The sequence below is a fragment of the Acomys russatus genome, chromosome 11 (assembly GCF_903995435.1).
Source record: "Acomys russatus chromosome 11, mAcoRus1.1, whole genome shotgun sequence".
Taxonomy (NCBI): domain Eukaryota; kingdom Metazoa; phylum Chordata; class Mammalia; order Rodentia; family Muridae; genus Acomys; species Acomys russatus.
Window position 1 is genome coordinate 38,140,160 of NC_067147.1, and position 25,077 is coordinate 38,165,236.

At 52.3% G+C, this 25,077-nt stretch overlaps 1 protein-coding gene across 1 annotated transcript in view; it reads right to left on the reverse strand.

Moving 5' to 3' along the window:
• The window catches only part of Cdh23 (cadherin related 23), a 373,665-nt gene that overhangs the window by 104,598 nt on the left and 243,990 nt on the right, over positions 1-25,077 (reverse strand). The window contains exons 18-25 of the mRNA XM_051152488.1: positions 19,126-19,238; positions 17,951-18,058; positions 11,416-11,605; positions 10,932-11,077; positions 8,249-8,468; positions 6,677-6,829; positions 4,793-4,906; positions 2,259-2,407 (exon numbers count right to left, since the gene is read on the reverse strand). Of these exons, the coding sequence (XP_051008445.1) occupies positions 2,259-2,407; positions 4,793-4,906; positions 6,677-6,829; positions 8,249-8,468; positions 10,932-11,077; positions 11,416-11,605; positions 17,951-18,058; positions 19,126-19,238 (1,193 nt within the window). The remainder of the gene's footprint in view (positions 1-2,258; positions 2,408-4,792; positions 4,907-6,676; positions 6,830-8,248; positions 8,469-10,931; positions 11,078-11,415; positions 11,606-17,950; positions 18,059-19,125; positions 19,239-25,077) is intronic.

The window sequence follows — 25,077 nt, forward strand, 5'->3', positions numbered from 1 at the left end:
CCTCCGTGGCTATAAGATCAAGGCCAGGTGGCACTAGCTGTACTCTATGTGTTGTGGCAACAACCTCATCAAGGACCATGTCAAAGCAGGGCCACTCCAGTGTGGTGTGGGGTGCTGGGAATCGCAACCTTCTGTCTCACCTTCCACAGCTCCTGTCCCACAGTCAAGCGATCTGGGAGCCTATCACATGGCTGCCTGCTCTACCCTGCTATGACCCGTAGTAAAGCCATTCAAGTCTCCCTAGCTCAGAGCCTTCGAACAGTCTCCCCTGTGCCCACTGGATGTACCCACTCCATGGTGTGCGGCAGGATCTGGGAATTAGCTGCAGTTTATCCTTTTAGCCTCAATGCTGACTAGACACTTCAGGCAATTGAAAGATCTGTCCTCCTGGTCTATGGTTTATGGTTGAAGGCTTTGTGAAGCCTCCTTTGTTCTCCAGCAGAACTACACTCCCGCCTGGAGCTCCTCTGGTCTCTCATGTGTCTCAGGCAGGCCAGCAGCATGCACGGACTTGTCTGTCTTCTTTCCTACAATGCCTGGGAGCTGCAGGGAGCCAGATCTCGTCCCAGCACTCACTGCATCCCCACTCACCAAGGCAGCAGGCATCTGGTGTGAGCTTGACCCCACACTGATGTCCCCTGTCCCCATGTCCCAATGTCCTCTGTGACGGCCCTAAAGAAAGGTGACTTTCCAAGCATGCTATGGGGGTAAGGTGACTGTGCCTCCCTCCTGTGTCCTTGTGACCTCAGAGAGAAAGGGAGAGGGAGAGAGAGAGAGAGAGAGAGAGAGAGAGAGAGAGAGAGAGAGAGAGAGAGAGAGAGAGACTGGCTATCTTTGCAGGGAACTTCTTGGGCCTGGAAAAAAGTTCCTGAGACTCAATGTCTGAGAACTGAGGACAGCAGGGGACCCCTGTGTCACTCAGGGACTCTAGGCTATGGACTCAAGTCTTATGCACATAGGAACCAGCATTTCAGGGCCAGGAAGCAAGCCAGCTTCCTCCCCAAACCATCTCACCCCCCTCCCTGCCTTGTTTCTTCACCTCTCTGAAGCACCTTGGGCTAAAAATGTAGGCATGAGGTTCCCCCATGACCTGCAATGCCCTTATTTTGGGTTCACTACAGTGTCTGGGTGCCTATCAGTGAGCTGGGGATGGCAGGTACTAAGTTAGGGTGGGGCTCCACTGCTTCAAGGTGGAGGGTGGGGTGGGGGGCGTGGGAGGGAGGTCTGTGGCTCTAATTCTTAGCTGAAGCCACAGGAAGGGACCCATTTCCTCCCTCTCTGGAGCCAGCTGCTGGACACGTTCTCTGGCCTTCATGTTCTCTATTCTGTCCCTCTCCTGGCCATTCACGGTGCCCACATGGGGACGTAGGCACCCTCCCACCTCCTACTCCTTCTTCCCTCCTGAACTAGGAAAGAGGCCATAGTGCCAGGCCCATCTTTGTTGAGTTTGGCTCGCCTTGGATTGAGTCAAGAACACTGAAGCTGGTGAAATGGGCCATTCATTCCCTTCCTTCCCTCCCAGCAACTGAGGCCCCGCCCCCCTCTGTGTGTGTGTGTGTGTCTGTGTGTCTGTGTATTGGGGGCACATGTGGGCAGGCACGCCTGCTTGCTTCATGCTTCGTTTTCAGGGTCCTCCTCCCTCTGGGACTCTCAGCCGTGGCTCCTATGCTGGGCCAAGGAGCCCTTTCTTCTGCTTGTTTTCTTCCAAGAGGGGAGCCTGGCCAAGAAGCTGTGAAAGCCGCTCTGTTCTGGCCTCCCTGAACCCTGGCTCTCTCTCCTTGATTCTTTTCCAGGAAAGAGTTACTCCCCCCCCCCCAACTCCCCAGTGCTCTGAAAGGCTCTGGGGGAGGCCGAGGTGAGCCAGGGCCCTGTCCTCAGCTAACATAGACTGAACTAGGTCTTCTCCATGGTGGGAAGACCATAACTCCTTTTTCTTTTCTTTTCTTTCTTTTTTTTTTTTTTTTTTAAGATTTATTTATTACATATACAGTGCTCTGCTTGCCTGTACACCTGCACATGCACACCGGAAGAGGGCACCAGATCTCATTATAGATGGTTGTGAGCCACCATGTGGTTGCTGGGAATTGAACTCGGACCGCTGGAAGAGCAGCAAGTGCTCTTAACCACTGAGCCATCTCTCCAGCCCTTGACTCCCTTTTCTTGAAGAGCAAGCCATTTCCAGCCAGCCCTGGACCCCACGCTGTCCCCACCTCTAATGGTGTGAACATAGCCCTGGCTGGCCTTAGCCTGCCACATACCTGCACAATGCTGTGGCCCTCTGGGATATCTTCCGGGACACTGGCCTCGTAGCTGCTTTGCAGAAAGATGGGCCGGTTATCATTCACATCCAGAACTGTGACAAACACGGTGGCCGTACCAGTGCGCCGCTTCCCTACAGGGCCGTTGTCTGGTGGGGGGTGGGGTGGGGTGGTAAAGGAGAACAGGCATTAGAAGCTTTCTACTCCAGGCCATCAGCCAGAGTTATACTGTCCCACACCAGCCTCAAGGGATGGCGGCTCATTGCCCTACCAGAATATCAACAACACTAACAATACCCAGGGCTGACGTCATGACATGTCCCAGACAGAGACTTGTCTGGCTCACTCAGTCCTTACATCAACCCAGGGAAGCAGGCAGGATTCTGTTTCCCAACCCACAGCTGAGCTAACGGAGGCACTGAAGAAGGACGGATGAATGGCCGAACCTTCAGGAACCTGTGCACATTATTCATTTCATAAAAGGGGCCTTTGGAGACATACATAGGTTAAAGATCTCGAAGGCAGGCCTGTCCCACTATCCGTTTACCTAGACTGAGTGTTCTTAGAAGACACTGGACCCTGATACAGTGGCTGCCTGCAGTCCCTCATGGGAAGCCAAGGTGGGAGGGCTATTAGAGAAAGACCAATTATTTGAGCACTGCCTGTCTCAGAAAGCAACCACTAACAAAGAGAAGGTTGGGTGAAGATGGGGCCACACACCAAGGAGCCCCATGGCTACCAGACATGGAGGATGGAGGAAGGCGTCTGACCAGCAGTTATAGAGGGACTGTGGTTCAGCCAACACCCTGATTTTGAACTTCTAGATCCGGAGACACATCAGTGCTCTTTTAAGGTGCCAAAGTTGCTTTAATTTGTCTCAGCAATCCTGGGAACCACATGGGTGATGAGATAGGATGTGGCCTGCTGTCAGGGCCAAGATGCTTTGAGGGGTGAGGGGCATGGGTAAGATACCTGTGCCAGCCACCTCAAGGGCAGGTGTTTGTGGCTCCTGTCACAGATGATGGGCAAAATGTGGGCCCAGGGACACCTGGCTTCTGGTTTCTCTGAACTTTGGAATAAAGGCTTTAAAAAGATGTTTCCCACTAAGTACTATTGTTCCTTATTAAGCATGTGGCTGGCTGGATCAGCATGCCTACAGGAGGAGTTTGGCCTTCAAACCTAAGGCATGCAGGGCCTCTACAGGAGCCAGGCAGGGTGGAGAGCTATGACATAGCAGCCATGGAACCATCTGGGAAAGCTGCTGAAGGTCTTCCTCAGAGGATGATATTTCTGCCCAGTGTTGTGTGTCCCAATCAGGACACTTAATCCAATCAGTTGGGTTGGCTGGGAATCAATGGTGACATGCTTTTTCTTCCCAGTTGAGCATACGCCCAGGTGCAGGTCTTTCACCCCAGGGCAGCCGCTTTTCTAGGCTCCTCCCTCTCATGCAAAGGGCCTTGCCTCAGTTGAGGATGCTGAGCTGGGAGACCTTCATGAAGGATGGGACCAGAGCCCTCTCCTCCTGCCAGCTGAAGCCAAGCCTGGCTCTAGTTGGGTGATGGCTCTTGAGAAGGCAGTGTCTTCCCAGGCTGCACTCAGGATGGCCAGAGAGCAGAGCTGGCCAGAGCAAGCTGGGCATGGCTGAGCTGGGAGGGGCCTCTGGTTGGGAGAGGACAGCATAGCTCATTCCTGCTCACCCAGCATTCTCCATGAACACTGTAGAGAGGGCTCCTGGGGGGACCAGCAGCCACTTGGGGAGGGGAGGGAACACTGGGCTCCCCACATTCTCCAGAGATGCACCTTCAGGGGCTTCCTACTGCTTAGAGCGCAAAGGCCAAGCTTTTAGCGTAAGATTCAGATCTTCATATCCTTTCCTGTCTGGTCATAGCCTTTGATTCTAAAGCATCCCAGGCCACTAGCACAGGCCAGATGGAACTACCCACGCCTGGTCTAGAAGCTGCCACCAGCAAGTCTGGGGAAAAGGCCAGTGCTGCCCTCTCCTCTACTGTTACACTTGAACCTGGGAGGGTGTTGAGCTGGGGTGGCTGTTATGAATGGTCGCCATGGTCCAGAGAATGACTCAATCAACACACAGAGGCAGAACAGTCAAAGCAGGGGTACCAAGGTCCGATGGTGACCCCTGAGCCCTGACTGTCACTGCCCATTTACTTAAATTTATTTTTTGAGAAAGGGTCTCATGTGGCCCAGGCCAGCCTCAAACTCATTGTGAGCATGGGAGTGGTCATGAACTCTTGAGCCTTCTGTCCCCACCTCCCCAGTGTTAGGATCACAGGTGTATGCCATCACACATGGATGCATGGTGCTCCCATGTCACCTTCCTGCTTTGCTTTCTGGCATTGCAGAAATGAGTCTACTTATTGGCCTGCCTGTGGCCTTACCCTTCTTAGCACCTGGGAGCATAGGACAGTGGCCACCCACCCCACAGTGCCCAAGAGTTTTGGCTCCAAGCCTGGTTCCCCCAGTGTGAACTCTGCCTGGAATAACCGTGCAGGCAGTAGGCAGGGCATACTCACCTATGGCCTCCAGCACCAGTGTGTACGCGGCTGTGGTCTCACGGTCCAGGCCCACCACGGTTCTCACCACAGCATCACGGTAGCCCACACTGAACTTCCCGTCCACGTTTCCCCCTGCAGACAGAAGCGAGGGAAGGTTCAGGTTAGGAGGCACCGTGATCCTCCTCCTAAGCGGGGACCTACCTGCACAGGATCCCTCCAAGGATGCTCTTACAGGCATGGGGTGCAGCTTGCATGGGCTGGATGACTAGAAGCATCTACTGAGCACGTACTGTGTACCAGGCACCCCAGTTATGGACCAGTTCATTTAACTTCCTTTAGATCTGAGGTTCTATGTGCTGTCCTGGGCTCCTCCTGTATGTTGACTTTGGAGCGTGGGTTCTACCCATGTTGCCTTGGCAGCTCTTTCAGCGGAGACTGAGCAGCTGACTTGGATAAGGGCTTTTTACACATGGCCAAAGACTGACTTTGGGGTGGGCGTGGGAGTAGAGTGGGAATTTCCCAGGACCCTCATCTTTGGGGATAGTGAGAGGCTAAGGACTATGGCTTTCTGGGATGGAACTCATGGAGGACCAGAATGGAGTGAATGCCAAGTGGCCTTGGCGTCCCTGGCTGGCGGTCCCCTTGTGGGGGTGGGGCCAGGGTAGGTGGTTTCTGAGACCTGTCAGGGAGAGAAGCCACCTGTGTGAGCTGGTTGCAGTACAGCACTCCAGACAGCAGAGGGTGCCATTGCACTGTGTGTGGAACAACTGAGCCGGCTCAACGGGTTACAGAGGTTGAAGATCTAGAGGGGCTCAAAGACTGGTCAGCAGGAACCAGTCACTTTGCAGGTTCTGGCAAGTCTTCTCTTTCCTTACATGGTTTGCATCGGAGGGGAAATCCTGGAAATCAACGTCCAGGCTCCTCACAGACTAAGGTGTTTTCTGCAAGGGACAGAACTCAGTTCCACACGGGGCAGGGAGGAAATAAGCTGTAACTAGAGCTAGTGGCAGAACCTCTAGGCTGATGTCCTGGGGGTTGCTAAGAGGGAAGTACCTCCCTCCACTTGTGGCTTCCTGGAATGGCCTTTGGGGCAGGAGGTGAATAGGAAGAGCAAAGGAGGTGAGAGCCTGGGATGGACTCCCTGAGGGCTGTAAAGTCACTGTGACTGCAGGAAGTCACAGATGATACATGAGTCTAGGATCCCTTGCTGCTGGGGAGACGTGTCAGGGAGGGTAGTGTGTACACCTCATGTGTGTACAGGTCTGCACGCACAGATGTGGTATATATGTGACAGGGTTCCAGATGGCTCAGAAACAGAAAGAAGGTGGTTATGGGAGGGCTGAGGGATGTGGGAGGGTCATCCCACCTCCCCTGAGGTTTAGTGCCTGTCAGGTGGGCCAGGCATTGAAGAAAGCAGGACACCATTTACAGCACATGGGATGACAACAGGCAGAGCATGTTTTCCATTTCCCACAGGTTCTACTATGAGGCAGGTTCACTTTCTCCAGAGAGCCAGGACAAGGCCCCATCAGCTTTAGCTACAACTCTATATGGTAGCTATTGAACATGTTCCAGGCAGAACTAATGCATTTAGGGGGTTTGCAACCATCTGCCTCTCAACAAATAGGCATTCCCATGAGTCCCTGGGGAAGGATGAAGCCATGTTCCTGCAAAGACTGCTTTCTCACCCTAACGTGGGGTGAAGGGACACCCCAGTCAACACCTTTGTCCCCTCTGCCTACCCCGCCCCCACCCCCCGCCAGGACACCTGCAGCCTCGTAGCTCCCTGGGCACCAGGAACAAGCAAGCCTCTGGGGAGGCATGGAGGTAGAGGGTGATGCCCCTTTTCCACCCTTCTGCTCCCACCTGGCCTAGGTCCCTGTCAGGCAGCAGGGGCAGTACCTGTGATGAAGTAGCTAAGCTCTGCATTGAGGCCCACGTCATTGTCGGTGCAGTTCAGCCAGACCACACGGAACTCCCGGGGGACGTCCTCCGACACAGACACATTGTACACGGCAGGGAAGAAGGTGGGTGTCTCATCATTCACGTCCAGCACTGCAGACAGAAGGGGCACGCTGGCCTAGGCTGGGCTGCTACTGCGGATGCCCAGGACCGTGCAGCCAAGGCTTTCCCAACAGGGTCGTGGGCTCCAGGTGGCATTTGTGACAATGCTGTCTGGTTATGAATCCAGGGGTCTGTATAGTGGCTGAGTTGTAGAGGTTCAAGCTGACCATAGCTAGCACAACCAACCCCCCCAACTGCCTCCATCACCATCCCTGACTGTCAAATGCGCGAGAGAAGCCCAGTGCGCCGCCCCCCCCCCCCCCCCCCCCAGTATGTTGCTAACAAAAACAACAGCAATATAATAATGATAACGATGCTGAGGGTTTCTCACACAGCCCACAGCCACCCCTCATGGCATCATCTGAGGTGGGCATCACCAGCCACACTGCACATGGGAGGGCAGACACTCTGAGCAGTTGAATAACTTGTCTGCGGCCACACAGCACTACAGTGGAGGGGCTGTGTTCTTGGGGAGATCAACCCTAGTTTGTGAAGGGGAGCCCAGGGAAGGAAGCTGGCTCTGAAGTCTTCCTAAAACTTTAATTTCCTTTAAATATTTGTGTGTCAAGCTTTTTACAGCAGGCCCCTCTTCTTTGGGCATATGGGGCTTAGGGTGACCCTTACGACTGAGATGACCCTTCCTGCTCTCTGTGGTGTAACTGGGAGACATGATGGACCACTGTTACTACCTATGCTTTTTGCTGAGCTTAGAAGAGGGGACCCACTTCCCTGTTGATTATTTGGTGACGTAGTGGGTCACCAAACTGGCTCCTGGCATCTACAAGGAAGTCTTTGTATCCACAGGAGAGAGGACGGCTGGCTGCGAGACCCTCACTATCCCAGGTCTCCGGGAGGTGGCCCAGGTTATGTGTCTGTGTTGGGATAACCACCTGCCCACTTCCCTGTACCCTCTGGATGGAAAGCCAGGAGGGCCATGGCAGGGTAAGACCTGCGCATACTTCCTTAGGGTCACCCCTGCCTCGAGGCACACTCTGTCAATGTCTCCATCTTTCTCAGAGCTAAAGGCCTTGGAGATGGGAAATTATATTCCATCATACAGGGTGGGCAAAATGGTACTTAGCCTCTGGGGGTGAAGGCCCCTCTTCCTATCATAGCCATACTTTTCAACTAGAGACCCTATGGTTCCCTACCCACAGGATGGAGGGCATCTTCTTTATATCTGAGAAAGCACTGGCTTTCTTAAGATGACAGTCCTGCTTAGAACCCTGGGGTCCCAGCGTTTGGGCTTTGAAGCGGTGGTCAGGTGGGGACGAAATTCAGTGAGCATTTGGAACATAGTAGAGACAGGACCAGGCTCCTGGGCTTCCTACTGGAGAGGAAGCCCAATGGCTAGTGTGTGGCTGGCAAGCACCACCTCAGACCCAGCACCTAGCAGGAGGTGCCCCTCACCCCGGATGGTGAGCGTGCTCGTGGAGCTCTTGGTAGGTGTGCCTGCATCGCTGGCCACCACCCGCAGCTGGTACTCGGCGATGCGCTCACGGTCCAACTCGGCCGTGGTCGTGACCACACCACTGGTGCCGTTGATGACAAAGTCCATGCGGGGCATGCCCACCTGCATGCGATACGACACCAGGCCGTTCAGGCCCTCGTCTAGATCGATGGCCACCACCTGGGGGAGGAGGGGGGGAAGGAGAGGCTGCATGAGGGGGGAGGATGTCGGAATGGACACTTCTTTTCTGGGAGTGACCTCTCCTTTCCTACCAACCAGACTGCATCAGACACACCTGCTCCCTGTGAACCTCAGGCCACTGTCTCCCAGGAAGCCTCCACTGGGCAGGGTGTCAGAGAGGAAAGCTCTCCAATCCGAACGCACTGAGTGAGAAGGGCTTGCTAGGACCAGATCTAGGCCTCTAAAGTCTCGCCCTTTAAGCCTCGCTACCCTTTTAGGAAGCTCTTCCAGCCTCCGGCAGGCCCGCGGTCCTATGCTTCGCTATGGTCCTATGCCACCCTCATTCCCCAGCTCTTACGATGCTGGCTGGCAGTCTCGATGATCAGCCTAAGGACTCTTTCATTTCCTGAGCCTTGGCTTTGCAGCCTCTAGAACCAGGCCCCCCACCCCACCCTCTGCTTTATGAGCTAAGAGAAAGACATGTAAACAGACATCAGGCCAGCCAGGCGGTGGTGTCGCTCGCCTTGAATCCAAGCACTTGGGAGGCAGAGGCAGGTGGATCGCCGTGAGTTCGAGGCCAGCCTAGTCTACAAAGTGACTCCAGGACAGCCAAGGCTACACAGAGAGACCCTGCCTCAAAAAACCAAAACCAAAACCAACAAAAGAAACAAACAAAAAAGACATCAGGCCTATTCTTTAACACCGTGCCATATCTGGGGAAAAAGTCAGGTAAAGCTCCTCCCCAGGTGGGTCCCACGTTGTTCCCACTGGCAATTCCAACCCTGGCCAGAGAGCTCCCGGGCACAGGACCCCGCTACGCTGAGACTTTCCCAGGCTCACACACCTGAGAACTCAGAGGAAGGAGAATAACCACAGCAAAGAAGAGAGCTTTGCCATTTAAGCAAGACTCTTGCCATTGGAGGACAATGACCTCACTTAGTGCAGAGACCTCACAAGCTTTCTCCAGGCTTCTCGCTTCTCGGATGCCTTCCAGGATGGAGGCTCCGTGCTTCTACTTAATTTGCACTCTAATCTCTGAAGAAAGTCCTTATACTGTTCAGCAGGGATCTTTTTTTGGTTGAGGTCCCACGTGGGGCCTGTCACACAATTCCCAGTTCCCGTAGCCTTCCCCGTGGCTCTGAACAAGGGTAAAACCTGGCCTGAAGAGTCTTTCCCTCCAGTCTCAGAGGCCCCCAGAGACAGGTTACCCTCTTGCTCCCGCCTCCTTTGGGAATTTCTCTTTGGGGACTGGCTGCTGTGGCAGAGGTGGAGGCTCCTCCTGCTGGGGGCTTCGGAGAATGCGTTCAATTTACAGGGATCAAATACATCATTCACCTCCTCTTACAGGAAAAGAAACAGGCAACAGTGAGCCAGAGGGCACAGCCAAGGTCAGGTACTCCTGGCCTCCTGAGAAACAGCCCTGTCTTCTTAGAGGGGAGACAAGTTGATGCCACTGCCTCATGTATAAACCACGCCACACAACAAACTCCACAGCTGCAGTGTGTTCCCTGCCATCATCTGTCTGCTTATTTTTGGCACAGCCAGGCAGACACTACTGCGACTTCCGGTTCTCAAGTGGGGGGTGGGGGTGGGGACTGAGGCTCAGAAGGGTTGGGGAATGTACTCTGGGCCACACAGCAATAGTGGTGAAATTGGGATGTACACATCTATCGGTTGGACTCCAATGCCTTTCTTTTGAGGTGCTGGGGATGGCACTCGGGGTCTCGCTCGTGCTAGGGAAGCACTCTTGTGCTCTTTCCACCGGTCTCACCGGGCTGCACCCTGGCTCGAAAGTCCACGGTCTCAACCTTGAAGGTCTCCCACAGTTCTTAAGACAATCCTGGTAGGACATCACGTTTTCTGAATTAGCACCTTTAGGGCCTCCCAGTCTAGAAGAGTGATGGGCAGAGGGAGAGAGGCCCTACCTCTTCTGGGCCATGGGGAATTCAGAGGTTTCTTCCTTCCTAATGGGGCGAGTCTTGTTTCTGTGCAGAGCTGTTTGAGGGCTCACGGATGGTACAGGGGTTCTTATACAATGTTGCTAAGCCAGACATGTCTGACATTTTGTTCTAGAGCCATCTACAGCTTGTGGCATTGGAGGCTTGGGTCAGACCCCCACAGGCTGGGGAACTTCCCGAATCAGTTTCTCAGATTTCTGTCTACCCTCCTGGTTTCTGTTTCTGTCTAATCCTGCTCCTTCCCTGTGGCACTGTGTCTCTGTCTCTCCAAATCTGCCAGTTCTTCCAGACTCAGTTCAAGGCCCGGTCCCTAGCCTCCCCCTGCCCCCCGCCCCTGTCAGACTACCTCAGCCACTGCAAGTCCTCAGCACCAGTTGTCCCATTTGACTTGGCTTACATACTGCAAGGGGTCTTGATTGGCATCCCATGCCTGGTGAGGATGCTTAGCATGGAACACACAGGGAGCCCTTGGCCCACGGGGGCAAGGTGAATGAAAGACACTTACCTGGTACACAGAGACCCCTGCAGGGGTGCCCTCAAGCACCTCAGCCACAAAAGGCAGGTTCTGGAAAGTGGGGTCATTGTCATTGAGATCCAAGAGGTTCACAAAGACCGTGGCACTGCTGGTGGCCTTCAGAGGGGGTCTGCCACCTGAAAGGACAAGGAAGAAGTGGGCAGGGATGGGAAGACGGGTGTGAGAGAGAAATGGTGGGGAGAGGGAGGCGTTTACAGACCCCCATCCCAATCCCCAGGTGTCCCTGTGAGGAGGGGCTTGAGCCACATGTTCTTTCCCAGTCCTTCCCTATTGCAGGGTACCCTGGGTGGGGGGTGGTCACATCTGGGATGTAGACACTATTCTAAGTGATCAGATAGCTCTCCTGAGTGGGTGGGTCCCAGGACCTCTAAGGACCACCCATGGGGGCATCCCCAAAAGTTCAAGAGCCTCTGCCTATGTTGGAGCTCAGGGGTGGTGGTGTAGGAGCCCGTACAGTCTGTGACAGAGACAATGATCTTCCGCATGAGCTCCGCCTCCACAGGGTCCGGGTTCTCTCGGTCCAGCATGACGTGGGTGGTGCGGATCTTGCCTGTGGTGCTGTTCAGACTATAGAACTTATTGGGGGGATGGATGCTGTACACCAAGGTGCCATTCTCCCCCAGATCTGGGTCCACAGCCACCACCTGCCCAGGAAGGAATAGACCTCTTAGTTATGTTGCAGTGCCTGGCCTAGGCACAGGCGCAACAGGCTGCAGGCTCTCTTGGGAACGGGGAGTGGGAAGGTCACAAAAATACATCAGTATTGAAGTCTGGATCCTCTGGAATCTTCTCCCAACAGCTGGCTACAGAGAAGTCCCTTTCTTTTCTTTTTTTAAAAAATGTTTTATTTTAATTTTATTAATTTATTCAGATTACAACTCAATTGTTATCCCATTACTTGTATCCTCCCATTCCTCCCCGCCTCCCGCTTTCACCCTATTCCCCTCCCCTAGGTCTATGACCGAGAGGGACCTCCTCCCGCATTATATGGTCATAGGCTATCAAGTCTCATCTTGGTAGCCTGCTTATTCTTTCTTTGAGTGACACCAGGCCTCTCCACCAAGGGGAGGTGGTCAAATATGGAGCACCAGAGCTCATGTCTGAGTTAGACCCCGCTCTCCACATAACTGTGGAGAATGTCCTGTCCATTGGGTAGATCAGAGTAAGGGTTCGATGTTTACTATTGTATTGCCCTTGGTTAGTACAATAGTTTGAGCAGAACCCCCTGGACCCCAATCCACCCATCATGATGTTCTTCTTGTAGGTTTCTAGGACCCTCTGGGTCCTTCTATTTCCCTATCTCCTATATTTCTCTTACCTAGAGTCTCAGTAGGAAGTTCCTTTCTTATTCAAGCTTGGCTGCCCCATGTATAAAAGTGGGGTGGGGCTGGGTAAGGAGGGTGACTAAGGATGCAATTCAGTTGGTAGAGTGCCTGCCTAATATGCATGCAGGCCAGGGCTCCATCCTCAGCACCACATAAACTGATGGTAGTGGTATACGCTGATTTCCTAGGACTCAGGAGTGGGAAGTAGGAAAATCAGAAGTCTGGGCAGTGGTGGTGCGCGCCTTTAATCCCAGTACTCGGGAGGCAGAGGCAGGCAGATCACTGTGAGTTTGAGGCCAGCCTGGTCTACAAAGCAAGCCTAGGACAGCAAAGGCTACATAGAGAAACCCTATCTCAAAAAACCAAAAAACAAACAAACAAAAAACAAACAAAAAAAAAAAAAAAAAAAAAAAAAAAAGAAAAAAAAAAAAAAAAGAAAAGAAGAAGAAGAAGTTGTTTGGGGCTTGGGGGCTGGGAAGTCTGGGGAATCCTGCCTTCTAACTGAGCTTTAGGGGAGGATCTGAGCCTTGGGCTGTAAAATCTGAGTCCCTTTTCACAAGCCCTTTCTTTCTTCCTCTGGCACTTCTGGTGGTGGAGGATTTGCAAAGCCTTGGGGCTCTGTGACACCAAGGCCTGGGAAGGAAGCCATTAGCTGGGTCCCAGTTTGGAGGAAAAAAATCATGGGCCAGACTCATGGTCACACAGCACCAGCCTTGGTGGCGGGCGGGGGGGGGGGGGGTGTGTGTGTGTAAAAGGAGAGATCCTGCTCCCTTTCTTGCAGCCTCCCAGAGCCCCGAGACCACGGTGGCTCTCACCCTTCAATCCACTCTCCTTCTGTACTGCAGAACTATGATGGCAGTAGGAGGTGGACAGGATCATGGTGGGGAGGGGAGGGGGGTTGGGGGCAGGATTGCTGCAGCCCCAGGGGCTGCATCAGGACAGTGTCATTAACTTCACGACACAGGGCCATGACAGTCAGGGCTGGTCAGCTTCTTTGTCTCACTTGGCGTGAGCTTTTGTGCTCTAGCAGCAGAATTTGTCCCTGTTCTGGCTTAATTCCCTAGCTGAGGTGTCTCTGGGGTCACTGGACCAGAACAGATAGATATCTGGCCAGGGTCTCCCGCTTGTCACCATCTCTGGGCTCTGGGGTGGGGGTGGGGGTGGGCAGGGAGAAAGCCTTACAGGACAGGTCTCGTGCCAGTGAGGTCCTCTTCAGCCAGACTCACTTTATCCTACGCTCTCCCTAGACTTGCCATAGCAGAAAGGTAAAGAGGGCTCCCCACCTTCCTGACCTTGATTCCTTCACTGTATTGAGACCATACTGCCTCGTGTCTCCAAGATGGGGCCCCACCACCCTATTTTATGACAGGAGATGATTCATTCCAGGCATAATTCAAGCTGCGTCGTGTTGCTAAGGACAGAGGAAACAAGCGTCCCGTGTGTTTCTGTGTCTCTACATCACTGGAGGGACAGCGCTCTTCACGCCCATTCTTGTGGATGGGGAAACCAAGACTTGGAGCCAAACCAACCTCTCCCAGGTCAGCACACGTGAGGTCAGCTCCATAGTGAGAAAGACGTTCTTCCTGCAGAGGACAGCCAGAGAGCTGCCCCATATTCGAGTTGGGGGTAGGCACTGGCCTTGGCCTCTCAAGCCCCTCTCTGGTCATGAGGTGGGTGGGAAGGGGGCCTGGGAGAGGGCAGAGGCTGAGACCCTGCCTAAGAGCTCTCCCTGGACAGGTCTGTGGACTCTCACCATTTTCCCTCATTTATTTCCCATTTCATACTCGTCATTTCTCTCCCACCTGATGGTGAATAATTCTCTCCCTCTTCTTTATTTTGCTGGAGGGTGTCGAAAGGCTCTAAATCAATGCCTATCTGCAGGTCCTTGAAGGAGGCCCTGGGAGCAGCAGGGAGAGTTGGGCCCAAGCCCATTGCAGGAAGAGAGAGAAAGGTGAGAGAGGCAGCTAGCCTGTAGTGTGTGCCCATCAGGAAGACACCTTCGGAGCCCACATGTCCAGTACACCGAGGCCCAGAGATGCATGTACTCTGTCAGCTCAGAGGCCACTGAATGAAGAGACAACATGGGCACAGGCTCATCTGCTACCAGTCCTGGGAAATCTCAATTTCCATCACTTTGGGATTCTGGAGTCATGGGTGTTGTTTACTCTAGAGTAGCCCTTGGGAGGCCACCAACGGATTTTCTCCAGTGGAGGAAGAGCCAGCCCAGCCACAGAGCTGGAGGCTGGGTGGGGATGAGACCAAGCTTACCAAACCCAGCAGCTGAACACGGCCTGAAACAGCAAGCATTTGAGATATATTGCTTAGCTATGGCCTACCTGACAGGTGCCACAGAGGCCGACAAAGAGACTGCTGATAGTGGCCTCTGCCAGGCCCTAGTGCTTCCAGCATTTTGACTAATCAAAATCTGATACAGGGGTCACAGGGTGATGGCCCAGTGGGCAAAGCAGTTGCCCAGGGACCCAAGTTTAAATCCTCAGAACATGCATAAACGTCAGAAGCAAAAGGGCATGGTATGAGATGCCAGACTCTTAGGGCAAGATGGAGGCAGAGACGAAAGAATCCCTGGACTCTCTTGGGCCTGATAAGCCTGGGGAATGCAGTGGTGAGTGACAGGAGACCCTGATTCACACAAGGTGGAGTGCAAAAGTTTGGCACCTGAAGTGGTCATACATCACACACATACACAACACAACACACACATGTACCCCACAAGATCTGACCACAGTAAGTTCAGGTGGACACTCTTATTAGCCCCATTTTCTAAGTAGTGAGGATGAACACAGAGATGGTGAGTAACTTGCTTGAGGTCACAGAGTTGACAACTGATGTCCCCGGGATTAGAACCCCGGTCCTTTGGTACCCACTAAGCCTGGACTATGAAACTTCTCAGAAGGAAACAGTTTGGAGGGGGTGGGGCACAGTGAGCCTCTCTCAGAGGTGGCATTTTAAGTTGGGACAAATAGAGGGAGCAGGTGTGACAGAGGTCAGGAAACAGAGAGCCTTGAGGTGGGATTGTGCCAGTGCTCAGCCAGGAAGAGGTGAATATGCCGGAAATGGAAAGGTCAATGTGTGTGTGTGTGTGTGTGTGTGTACATATGCATATGTGCGTATGTATATACATATGTACATTCTGTGTTGATATATGTCCGTGCATGTGCATGAGGATGTAAGATGCATGTGTACACATATGTGTAGATGTGTTTTTTATTTTTGTTTTGTTTTATTTTTTATTTTGAGACTGGGTTTCTCTGTGTAGCCTTGGCTATCCTGGAACTCACTCTGTAGACCAGGCTGGCTTTGAACTCAGAGATCCTCCTGCCCTTGCCTCCTGAGTCCTGGGAATAAAGGCATGAGCCACCACTGCCTGGTGTTTTTGTTAATACATGTGTGTGCACATGTATGTTGATGCATGTGGTGGGTGTGGGAAGGTAGGTGGCGAGGAGGTCGGGTCCCACCCAATGTCACCGTTTCCTTACTGTTATTTGGCTTCTTTGTTAGCTCTTCGTTCCTATAGGCACCTGTGCCTGTGCCTAGCCACAGCCTACCTCACCTGGGCTGCAGGGAGACCCAAGGCCCTGGGGCCTTCTTAAAGGCACTACAGTGCACTCACAGAAGTGCTTTAGGGGTTGTGAAACTTAAGGAAATTCTGTGGTGATTCCTCTTCAAGTGGCTTCCCTATAAGCCACTTGACTTCTGGTTTCTCCGCAGTCATCATATACAACTTGGCGTTCTACCAAGTTCTGGGAACGTTCTTAAGTCTAGAGGGCCTAACCTAGAATTTGTCTTTCCATGTAATTAAATCCCTACAAACTCTATATTCCCTAATCACAAAAGCTGTATATTCTGTTTGGTGGCTGTTTGATACAGCAAGTTTTTACATTTTGATTTTGCTCTCTTCTTCCTGAGAAGCTTGGGGTGATAACCCTGTGTCTGTCATGCTGCCTGGGACATACATGTCTGTCTGTCTGTCTGTCTGTCTGTCTGTCTGTCATCTGCTCAAGATAACCATGGATAGGTCCTGCAGGCTATAGGGACATGAGTATGTGTGTGACTGCATGCATGTGTGTGTGTGTGTGTGTGTGTGCGTGTGCCTGTGTGTGTGTGCACGTGCACGCGTATTTGTTCTGTTCTATAACTATCTGTCACAATGCCCTAAGACAGGGTTTTTCATTAAAGCTGGAGCTAGGCTAATGGCCAGCAAGCTCTAGCAATCCTGTGCTGCCTGTCACGGTTCTGGGGTTAAAGATACAATGGGTAAAAAGCCACACCCAGGTTTTTATGAATATCGGGTCCTCATACTCACGAAGTGGACACTCTGATCACCAATCCATCCCTCCAGTCTGACCCTGGCTTTCACACTGTATCATGTGGGAGCCAGTGGTGAGTCTGAGCAGAGGGTGATAAGAGGTCCCTCACTTCGCTGAGTGAGCACAGGCTTTGCGCAAAGCCCATGCTCACCGAAGGCTTCTACAGTCTAGTCCCCGACTAAAGCTACCTCCCTCACTTGTCTCTCAATTTCCTTTGGGAGGAATTCCTCAGAAACTCAAGGAGAGGCAGGTGTTCAGAGGTGGGCATTCCACAACAGCTCTCAGGCATCCCAAGTTGGGAACGCAGTGGAGGTGGTTTTGAGCCAGGACCAGGGTGCCCACAAGGTGGCAGCGGAGAGTAACCGTGGGACCCAGAGCACTAAAGGCCCGTGCAAGAACTTTAAATAGAGGTTTCTTTTCTTCTTTCTTCTTCTTAAAGATTTATTTGTTTATTATTTATACTGTATTTTGCCTGTATGTGTGTCTGCAGGCTAGAAGAGGGCACCAGATTTCATTGTAGATGGTTGTGAGTCACCATGTGTTTGCTAGGAATTGAACTCAGGACCTTTGGAAGAACAGCCAGTGCTCTTAACCTTTGAGCCATCTCTAACTGTAGCCCCAGCTGGGCTTTGAAAACCCATCTGTCATAGATCGCCTGTCCTGCCTTGCTGCTTGGAATTGTCTGGAAGGGGACATGATGCACCAGCTGAGGGCCATGCAGATCTTGAACATGGGGCACCACTAGGCGGGTGATGGCCACACTCGCCTCCCTTCATTTTCCTTCCTTCCGGGTTTCCATTCTCTCCCTCAGGTCCAGACAGAGCCTGTCACTTTCAGGATCTCATTGGTGAGGCACAAGAACCCTAAGGTCAGGGCCCCAGGTGTGGGTGGGGCAGGTTCTCAAAGCTCGATGTAAAAGCTACTGACTCTGCCCCCCCCCCCCCCGCTCTACCCGATTCTCCAGCTCTTCAGGACCTGGGCCTCTGCCAGGTATCCTGTGAGTCCACAGAGGGACAAGGGCTGGACCAAATGGTTCCTAAATCTTTATTTAAGAAACAGCAGTCCTGAGTTCAAGTCCCGGCACCACCTCTCACTGGATCCGGGGCCTTGAGCTCTGAGTCCTGCTGCCCTGGGAAAGTATTATGAGGATGAGAAAGAATTCTTGAGGCGTTCTTGGGTAGTGGAGGACAGGACAGGCGTTCAATCAACAGAGCTACTGAGAACTGTCAAAGAGTGCAGGTCCATCGCAGGCCTGGCTGGGTGGCCATTCGTTTGACACTTGGGGACCAGCCTTTTCAGGTGAGACTAAATGGAGTTCAAAGGTGGCAGTGCTTACCGTGGTCACGTCAGAGTCCGGAGGTGTCATCTCTACCAGGTTGATGTAGTAGGGAGCATCCTTCCAGGTAGGGTGGTTGTCATTGATGTCTAGGAGGGTGACGTTCACCTGTGGGCCACAAGGGGGTGCTGTGGTCCACGAAGGCCAACAAGGGCAAGGGCAGGGCCAGGACACTCAGGGGTCTTGGTTTCCAACACTTCTGCCAGTCTGCTGGTTTCAAGGAGACCCTAGGTTGTCAGGGACAAGTTGAGGCCAGGTTCCTACCAAAGGAGGGGGCCTAGGTGCCATCCCATGAGGAGCAGAGAATAAACGAGGTGTCTGAAACCCTCGTTGTGACCCAGGCTTCTCTCACCCACTTGGTCTCAGGGAAGGTGACTCCCCCCCCCCCCCCCCGGCCAGTCGGAGGTCTGAGAGGGTCCTTTCAGCTTCCTAGCTTCGGACACAAGCCAAATGGTTGCCCCCAGGTAAGTTATTTACAGGGCCAGGCTGTGATTCCTATTAGCAGGGCCAGCCTCTACAGGGGAGGTGCTCATGGCAGGAGGGGGGTGAGGGGGTGGAGGTAGCAGGTAGTGAGGTACACGAAGACCCTGGAGCAAGGTGAAGAAGGAGGCCTGCAGGGTAAGCCCAAGGCAGGCATGAGGAAAGGGGACAGGATGTGGCTAGCGCAACGGTCACCACAGTGTTCTTCCTATCTCAGGGTCCCTTTGCGCTCCTCGGTTCCCCACTTCCCCTTCTGCTACCAGCAGCTCACTTAGCGCCCCTAAGCTATTCCCTCCTGGAGGCTCCTTTGTAGTGAGGCGGAGACTGACTCAGCATCATTTCTCAGTACTATAGGTGGTCATAGATGGGGTAATGGCCAGTCCCCAGGGGACCCTGCAGGGTCCCAGTGTTTGTGCTGCTTGGCTCTTCCTCATAGGAATTGAGGATTCTGGAGGCCCATGTCTTCTGTTGCATGCCCTGCTGGGCCTTTGGAGTAGAATGGGAGTATTATTATGATTCTATTGTGGCCTCCTGGGTGTCCTGTGCCCTGGTGGCAAGGCCTTTCTTTCCTAATGGCAGCTCTCTGAAGATAGTGTCTCACCCTGGCTCAGGACATGGTACCCAGAGGCCTGATGAGGCAAACCGAAGGTGAGCAGGGAGGAGGGACCTGGCCTGCTGGGTAGGGAGGTACTCACTGTGGCAATGCCAGTTTTCTGGTTGTGGCCCACGCCCCCATCCACGGCACGCACAATGAGAATGTATTCGGATTTGGTCTCTCGGTCCAGCAGAGAGGTGGTGGTGATTTCTCCTATTGGGCAGAGAGATAGATGAGTGAGGTGGGGTGGGGGAGGACGCGGGGCAGGGGGAAGGAAGTAGACATAGAAATATATTTGCGAGCTGTACTTGGCCACAGTCATGGCAGCCAGGGCCTCTGCAATTGCAGTGGGCCTGTCTGTGTGCTTGAGAGGGCAAGGCACCTGTGTTTTGAGGCTGGGACCACAATGAGGCGGCTTTGCGGATGTGGGGCAGGGGCTGACAGAGTAGAAGGGTCCTCTTTATCCCCAGACCCATTCACAGAACGCCTCTGGCTTAGACTTGACATTATTTTTCTGGCTTTACCAACTCAATATAGTTACTTCAGTCCCCTGTGCCTCAGTTTCCACACCTTCCCAGAAGGGAAGTATGACAGGAAAATTTCACAGTAGGGCTATTGTGGGGGTCACTTAGTTAAGGCCATGAAAAAAAAAAAAAAAACTCAGAATAGCCCCAGATTATCTATCTAGGCAGACAGTCACCCGGAGTACAGTCACAGTGGCAGGAGGGAGATGCCCAGGCTGGAGTTCACACTTGTGTTAGCTTGTGGCTCAGGCCTGGGCACGAAAGCCTACAGTGTGTGACCCTACACTGTGTGAGCCTACAGTGTGGGAGCCTACAGAGTTCTGAGTTAACAGTCATAAAATACTTTCCCAGACACTCCATCACTGGTCTAATAACATCATCTGAATTTTTTATTTTAGTGTGCAAACAAGCTATTACCAGACATGTTTAAGATAAACTATACGTTTGTCAGGTGTTTTTGGCCCCTCTTTCTTCTTGGGCATCACTGGAACACTGATGAGAGTCCTTTGATGTTGGTGTGTATGTGCACATCCACGTGTTTTCACGTGTGTGGATGCCAGATGACAACTTTCAGTGTTGCATCTCAGGAACAGTCCATGCTATTAGGGGCAGGGACTCTCTCTGGGACATGGGACTAACTGCTTAGACTAGGCAGGGTGGATAGTGATACCCCAAGGATCCATCTGTCTGTCTCCCCAGCACTGGGATGACAAGCACGTGCCACTGTGCCTGGCATTTTTACGCAGGTTGTAGGAATTGAACTCAGGTCCTCACACTGTGAGCCATCTATCTGTCAGCCCACTTGGTAGTTTTATGCTAGTGTTTGACAAACAGCTCCCCAAAGAGACCAAAAGCCAGTTGTTGATTTCAGTGGTATAAGTATTCCCACTGGGATCAAACTAAGCCACTAACCCCATGACCCTGACCATGGCATTCCCAGAGAGCAGCCGTGAGCCAGCAGGGCTGAGCACCTCACTATGGCTAGGCCAGGCCCCAGCCCACAGCGCTGTGGGGGATGGCTTCTACTTGGAGAACAAAGACCTTGGTTTGAATTTTGCCTATAGCTTTCCTGGGATGGCCGTCCCTGGGAAGGAGACTGAACCTATTTGAGACTCAGTTTTCTTATCTGTCAGAAGAAGCTGGTCAGAGCTGGGCAGGGCTCGGGGATGGCTCCATTTGTAAAGGATCTGCCGTGCAAGCATGAGGACCGGAGTTCAATACCCAGGACCCATGTTAAAGCCTGGTATGGCTTTAACATCTGGGACCCCAAAGCTGTGGGGAAGGCAGAGACAAGATCTCTGAAACTCATTGGTCAAGCAGGGGAGCTGAATCAGTGAACTCCAGGTCCCCCAGGCTCAGTGAAAGACTCTGTCAAAAAATAATATGGAGGGCTGGAGAGAAGGCTCAGTGGTTAAGAGCACCAACTGCTCTTCTAGAGGTCCTGAGTTCAATTCCAAGCAACCACATGGTGGCTCATAACCACCTATAATGTGATCTTATGCTCTCTAATGGCCTGCAGGTGTACATGCAGGCAGAGCACTGTATACATAATAATAGATAAATACATCTTTAAAAAATAATATGGAGAGTGATTGAGGAAGACTCCTGATAGCCTCTGGCCTTCGTGTACTGGAACACAGCGACAGAGACAGACACAGACACACAGACACAGACAGACAGACAGACAGACAGACACACACACACACAGACACAGTGAAGAAACTATAGGTAAACTCCCAGCATTCACAAACAGATCATTTCCAATACATTGAAAGAGCCCCCGCAAGGCAGGCAGGGTCTGTGGTACCCATCTTTTTGCTCCAGGGTCTGTGGTACCCATCTTTTTGCTCCAGGGTCTGTGGTACCCATCTTTTTGCTCCTATTGCTTGAGCTGTGAGGCAAGTGTGACATGGGGCAAACTACTTATCTCTGTGCTAATAAGAGCACTTGGACAGCTGGGGGCACCAGAGCCCCCTCATATTCACATTTCCCTCCCTGAGATAGCCACCTGTCCTGGGTTGAGTGGGAGCCAGAGCTGGAGGACAAGGCGATGAAGGTGCCAAAGCCAGGAACCATAGACTGGCTGAGGTCTGCCCAGGGAGCCACGCTCATCACTGGGTGGTATCAATTAATGAATTGGTAGGGCTAGAAAATTAATCTGTAAAAAGTTTTAAACACGATCTTGTATTTGTGATGGATGGCCTTTCCATCTGGGAAATTAGAATCAGTTAAGGCCACCTCTGTGTAGCAGGCCTGGTTAATACGACCAAGGACCTCAGAGGAAAATGCTCCTGCCTTTGTGTAGAGAACATGTTAAGGCAGCAGAAAGCATCCTTATTGTAGGCCCTGGGGTGGGGATGGAGTCCCCGACCCATAGCAGGATATGGGTGGGTAGCAGGACATAGCACAAACATGGCTTTATGGACCCCAAAAGTTGACATTTGAGCTCTGGGGTCAGCTGGTTAAGCTCTGAGAGGCCTCAGTGAAATTTTTAACGTGGTTCTTGCCTCAGTTTTTCTCATCTGGAAAATGAGGGTGATGCTGGAAGGGAAATGAAATGGTGCTGGGCACTGGGTTTCCTGAGATGCTATTTGTGGGTTCCATATCTGTGGACTAAACTCCCCTCAGGTCAGAAATTCTTTAAAAATTGCATCTGGATTGAGCATACAGGGATATTTTTTCTTGTCATTATTCTTTGTACAATATAAGCAATAGGTTTTGTTGCTGTTGTTTGTTTTTTGTTTTGTGAGATGGAGGTCTCATGTGGCCAGGGTGGCCTGGAACTTGCAATGTAGCTGAGGGATGACGTTGAACTTCTGATCTTCCTGCCTCCACCTTCTGAGTGCTAGATTCCAGGCAGGTGCCACCACACCTGGAGTGGATAGAACCCATGGCTTCATACATATCAGGCAACATCTCAAGCTCTGGACAAACACCTCTGTGTGCACAAGTGTGTGTGTGTGTGTGTGTGTGTGTGTGTGTGTGTGCGCGCGCATGCGCGTGTGTGGGGTGTGTGTGTGTGCGTGTGTGCGTGCGCGTGTGGTGTGTGTGTGTGTCCGCGTGCGCGTGTGTGCATGTGTGTGGTGTGTGTGTGTGTGCGTGCGTGTGTGCGTGCGTGTGGTGTGTGTGTGTGCGCGCGTGCGTGTGTGTGCGTGTGTGGTGTGTGTGTGTGTGCGCGCATGCGCATGTGTGCGGTATGTGCGTGTGTGTGCGTGTATGTGTGCGTGCGTGTGGTGTGTGTGTGGTATGTGTGTGTGTGCGCGCGTGTGTGCGCGTGTGCGTGGTATGTGTGTGTGTGCGCATGTGTGTGCGTGTGTGTGCGTGTATGTGTGCGTGCGTGTGGTGTGTGTGTGGTATGTGTGTGTGTGTGCGCGTGTGTGCGTGTGTGGTATGTGTGTGTGTGTGCGCGTGCATGCGTGCGTGTGGTGTGTGTGTGTGTGCGCGCGTGCGCGTGTGTGCGGTATGTGCGTGTGTGTGTGTGTGTGTGTATGTGTGCGTGCGTGTGGTGTGTGTGTGTGGTATGTGTGTATGTGTGTGTGTAGTTGTGCTTGCCCCACAGCAAACTTGTGGAGGTGAGAGAACAACTTTGGGTGTCAGTCCTGACATGCCATCTTATTGCTGTGTAGTCCAGGCTGGCTCATCTTCAAGCTAAATTCTCTGCTTCCCATCTCAGTGCAGGAGAACTAGCCTTACAGACACACGTTCCAGAATCCGGCTTAATGTGGGTTCTGGCATGTGAACTTACATTCTCTCATTGCCCAGCAAGCGCTCTGCACTGCGCCGTCTCCCCATCCCATGATAGCTTTTTTACACAGAGTGTACATCACACATAGCGTTCTTAGTGATTGGGAAATGACTTAAGGCTGCTGGAGGATATGTGGGGGTTAAATACAAACACAATACCATTTTCCCCCCAGGGATGGCAACGCTTTGCTGTCCCTGGGATTCATGGAACCAACCCTGGGAAGATTCTGAGGTGTGACTGCTGTTTCTTAGAAATGCGGCTTGCTAAGGAGGATGCTCTGAGAGGAGGGGGACGGTCTGAAGTAGAAGGAGAGACTCATGTGACCTCAGGTCTCCTCTTCTGTCTTTGTTCTTATATACAACAATACCAGCCATCTTGTCAAAGAGCTTTGAGAGTAAAGGGCAGGAAGGAGAGCTGGAAGGCCAACCTTGACCCAGGAGTCATGGACATCAGGAAAGTCCTGGGCTACTGACTGCTTGTGGCAGGGACGGCAATACCCGCAGAGTTCTTGCTCCCTGCCTAGGGTAAGCTGTTGCTGAGTGGTGACCACTAGGCAGGAACTCTGTTCCCCAGGCTTTCTAGTAGTGAGGTAGCCCCTGTCTGCTGTAGTGACATAGTCCCTGTTTGCTTTGGCCAAGGGAGGGTGACAGATGGCCCTTTCTGGCCTGGCCTTGTACAACGTCTTTTGTATGTTTTTCTCCCTTCTGAGTGAACTTGGAGCCACAATATGGAAGGGACCTGGGTTTAGAATTGTCACGTGAAAGCCCATCCACTGGACATCTGCCGCATTGCTGTATGTTCCTGTTGTTCTGAGTCACTGAGAGGCTGGAATAAACTTGTTGGCATCTAGAGTTCCCTTAAATTTACAGGAATGGCTCCCCCAGAAGCTGGTGACTTGCATGCCCATGCAGCTGTCTTGGATCCCAAGAGGACCATACTTTATTCTTCCTGCACTCTGGCATTGAGTTAGGCACCTTCCAACTGAGCACAAAGGGCCCCAAGTTATCCCTAGGCATGGCTGAACAGCCTGGGCTCTTGTTCTTTCCCTTTGAGCTTCAAGGAGATGAGAAAGAGGTGTACGGAGAGTCTTAGAAAGATATCCCTGCTCGGGAGGAACACGAGCTGCAGATGGGAGCCCCAGGTGAATACACAAAAGAAAATAATAGCAGTGATTTTGTTCTGTGCTTCCTACAGGCTGATTTTAGGTGTGTTTATTATAGTTACCCATCTAGTGCATGCAACAGCTCAAAGGCGCTGGTGTGTATAAAGAGGAGCACAGAGCCAGGCGCAGTGGCGTACGCCTGTAATCCCAGCACTCCAGGAGGCAGAGGTAGGCAGATCTCTGTGAGTTCGAGTCCAGCCTGGTCTAGAAAGCGAGTCCAGGACAGCCAAGGCTACACAGAGAAACCCTGTCTCAAAACAAAACAAAACAAACAAAAAATGAGAGAGAGAGAGAGAGAGAGAGAGAGAGAGAGAGAGAGAGAGAGAGAGAGAGGGAGAGAGAGAGGGAGAGAGAAAGAGATCCAGATTTAAGACCCAAGAGAGCAGCCAAGACACAGGCAGGATACTTGCGGGTGACACAAGTCCCTGAAGAACGGTTTGTATCAGTTATTTGAAAACTGAGCAGCTTTAGACACTCTGCCCCTGAAAGGCACAGCTTGGTGGATGTGTTTGTGGTGAGATTGCTTCTGATAAGATGAGTAATTAACACCGAAGTGACTATTTCAGAAGTAAAAGCAGGTACTCAAATCTGGCTAGCTATTACTGCATGGGAGGAGAGCAC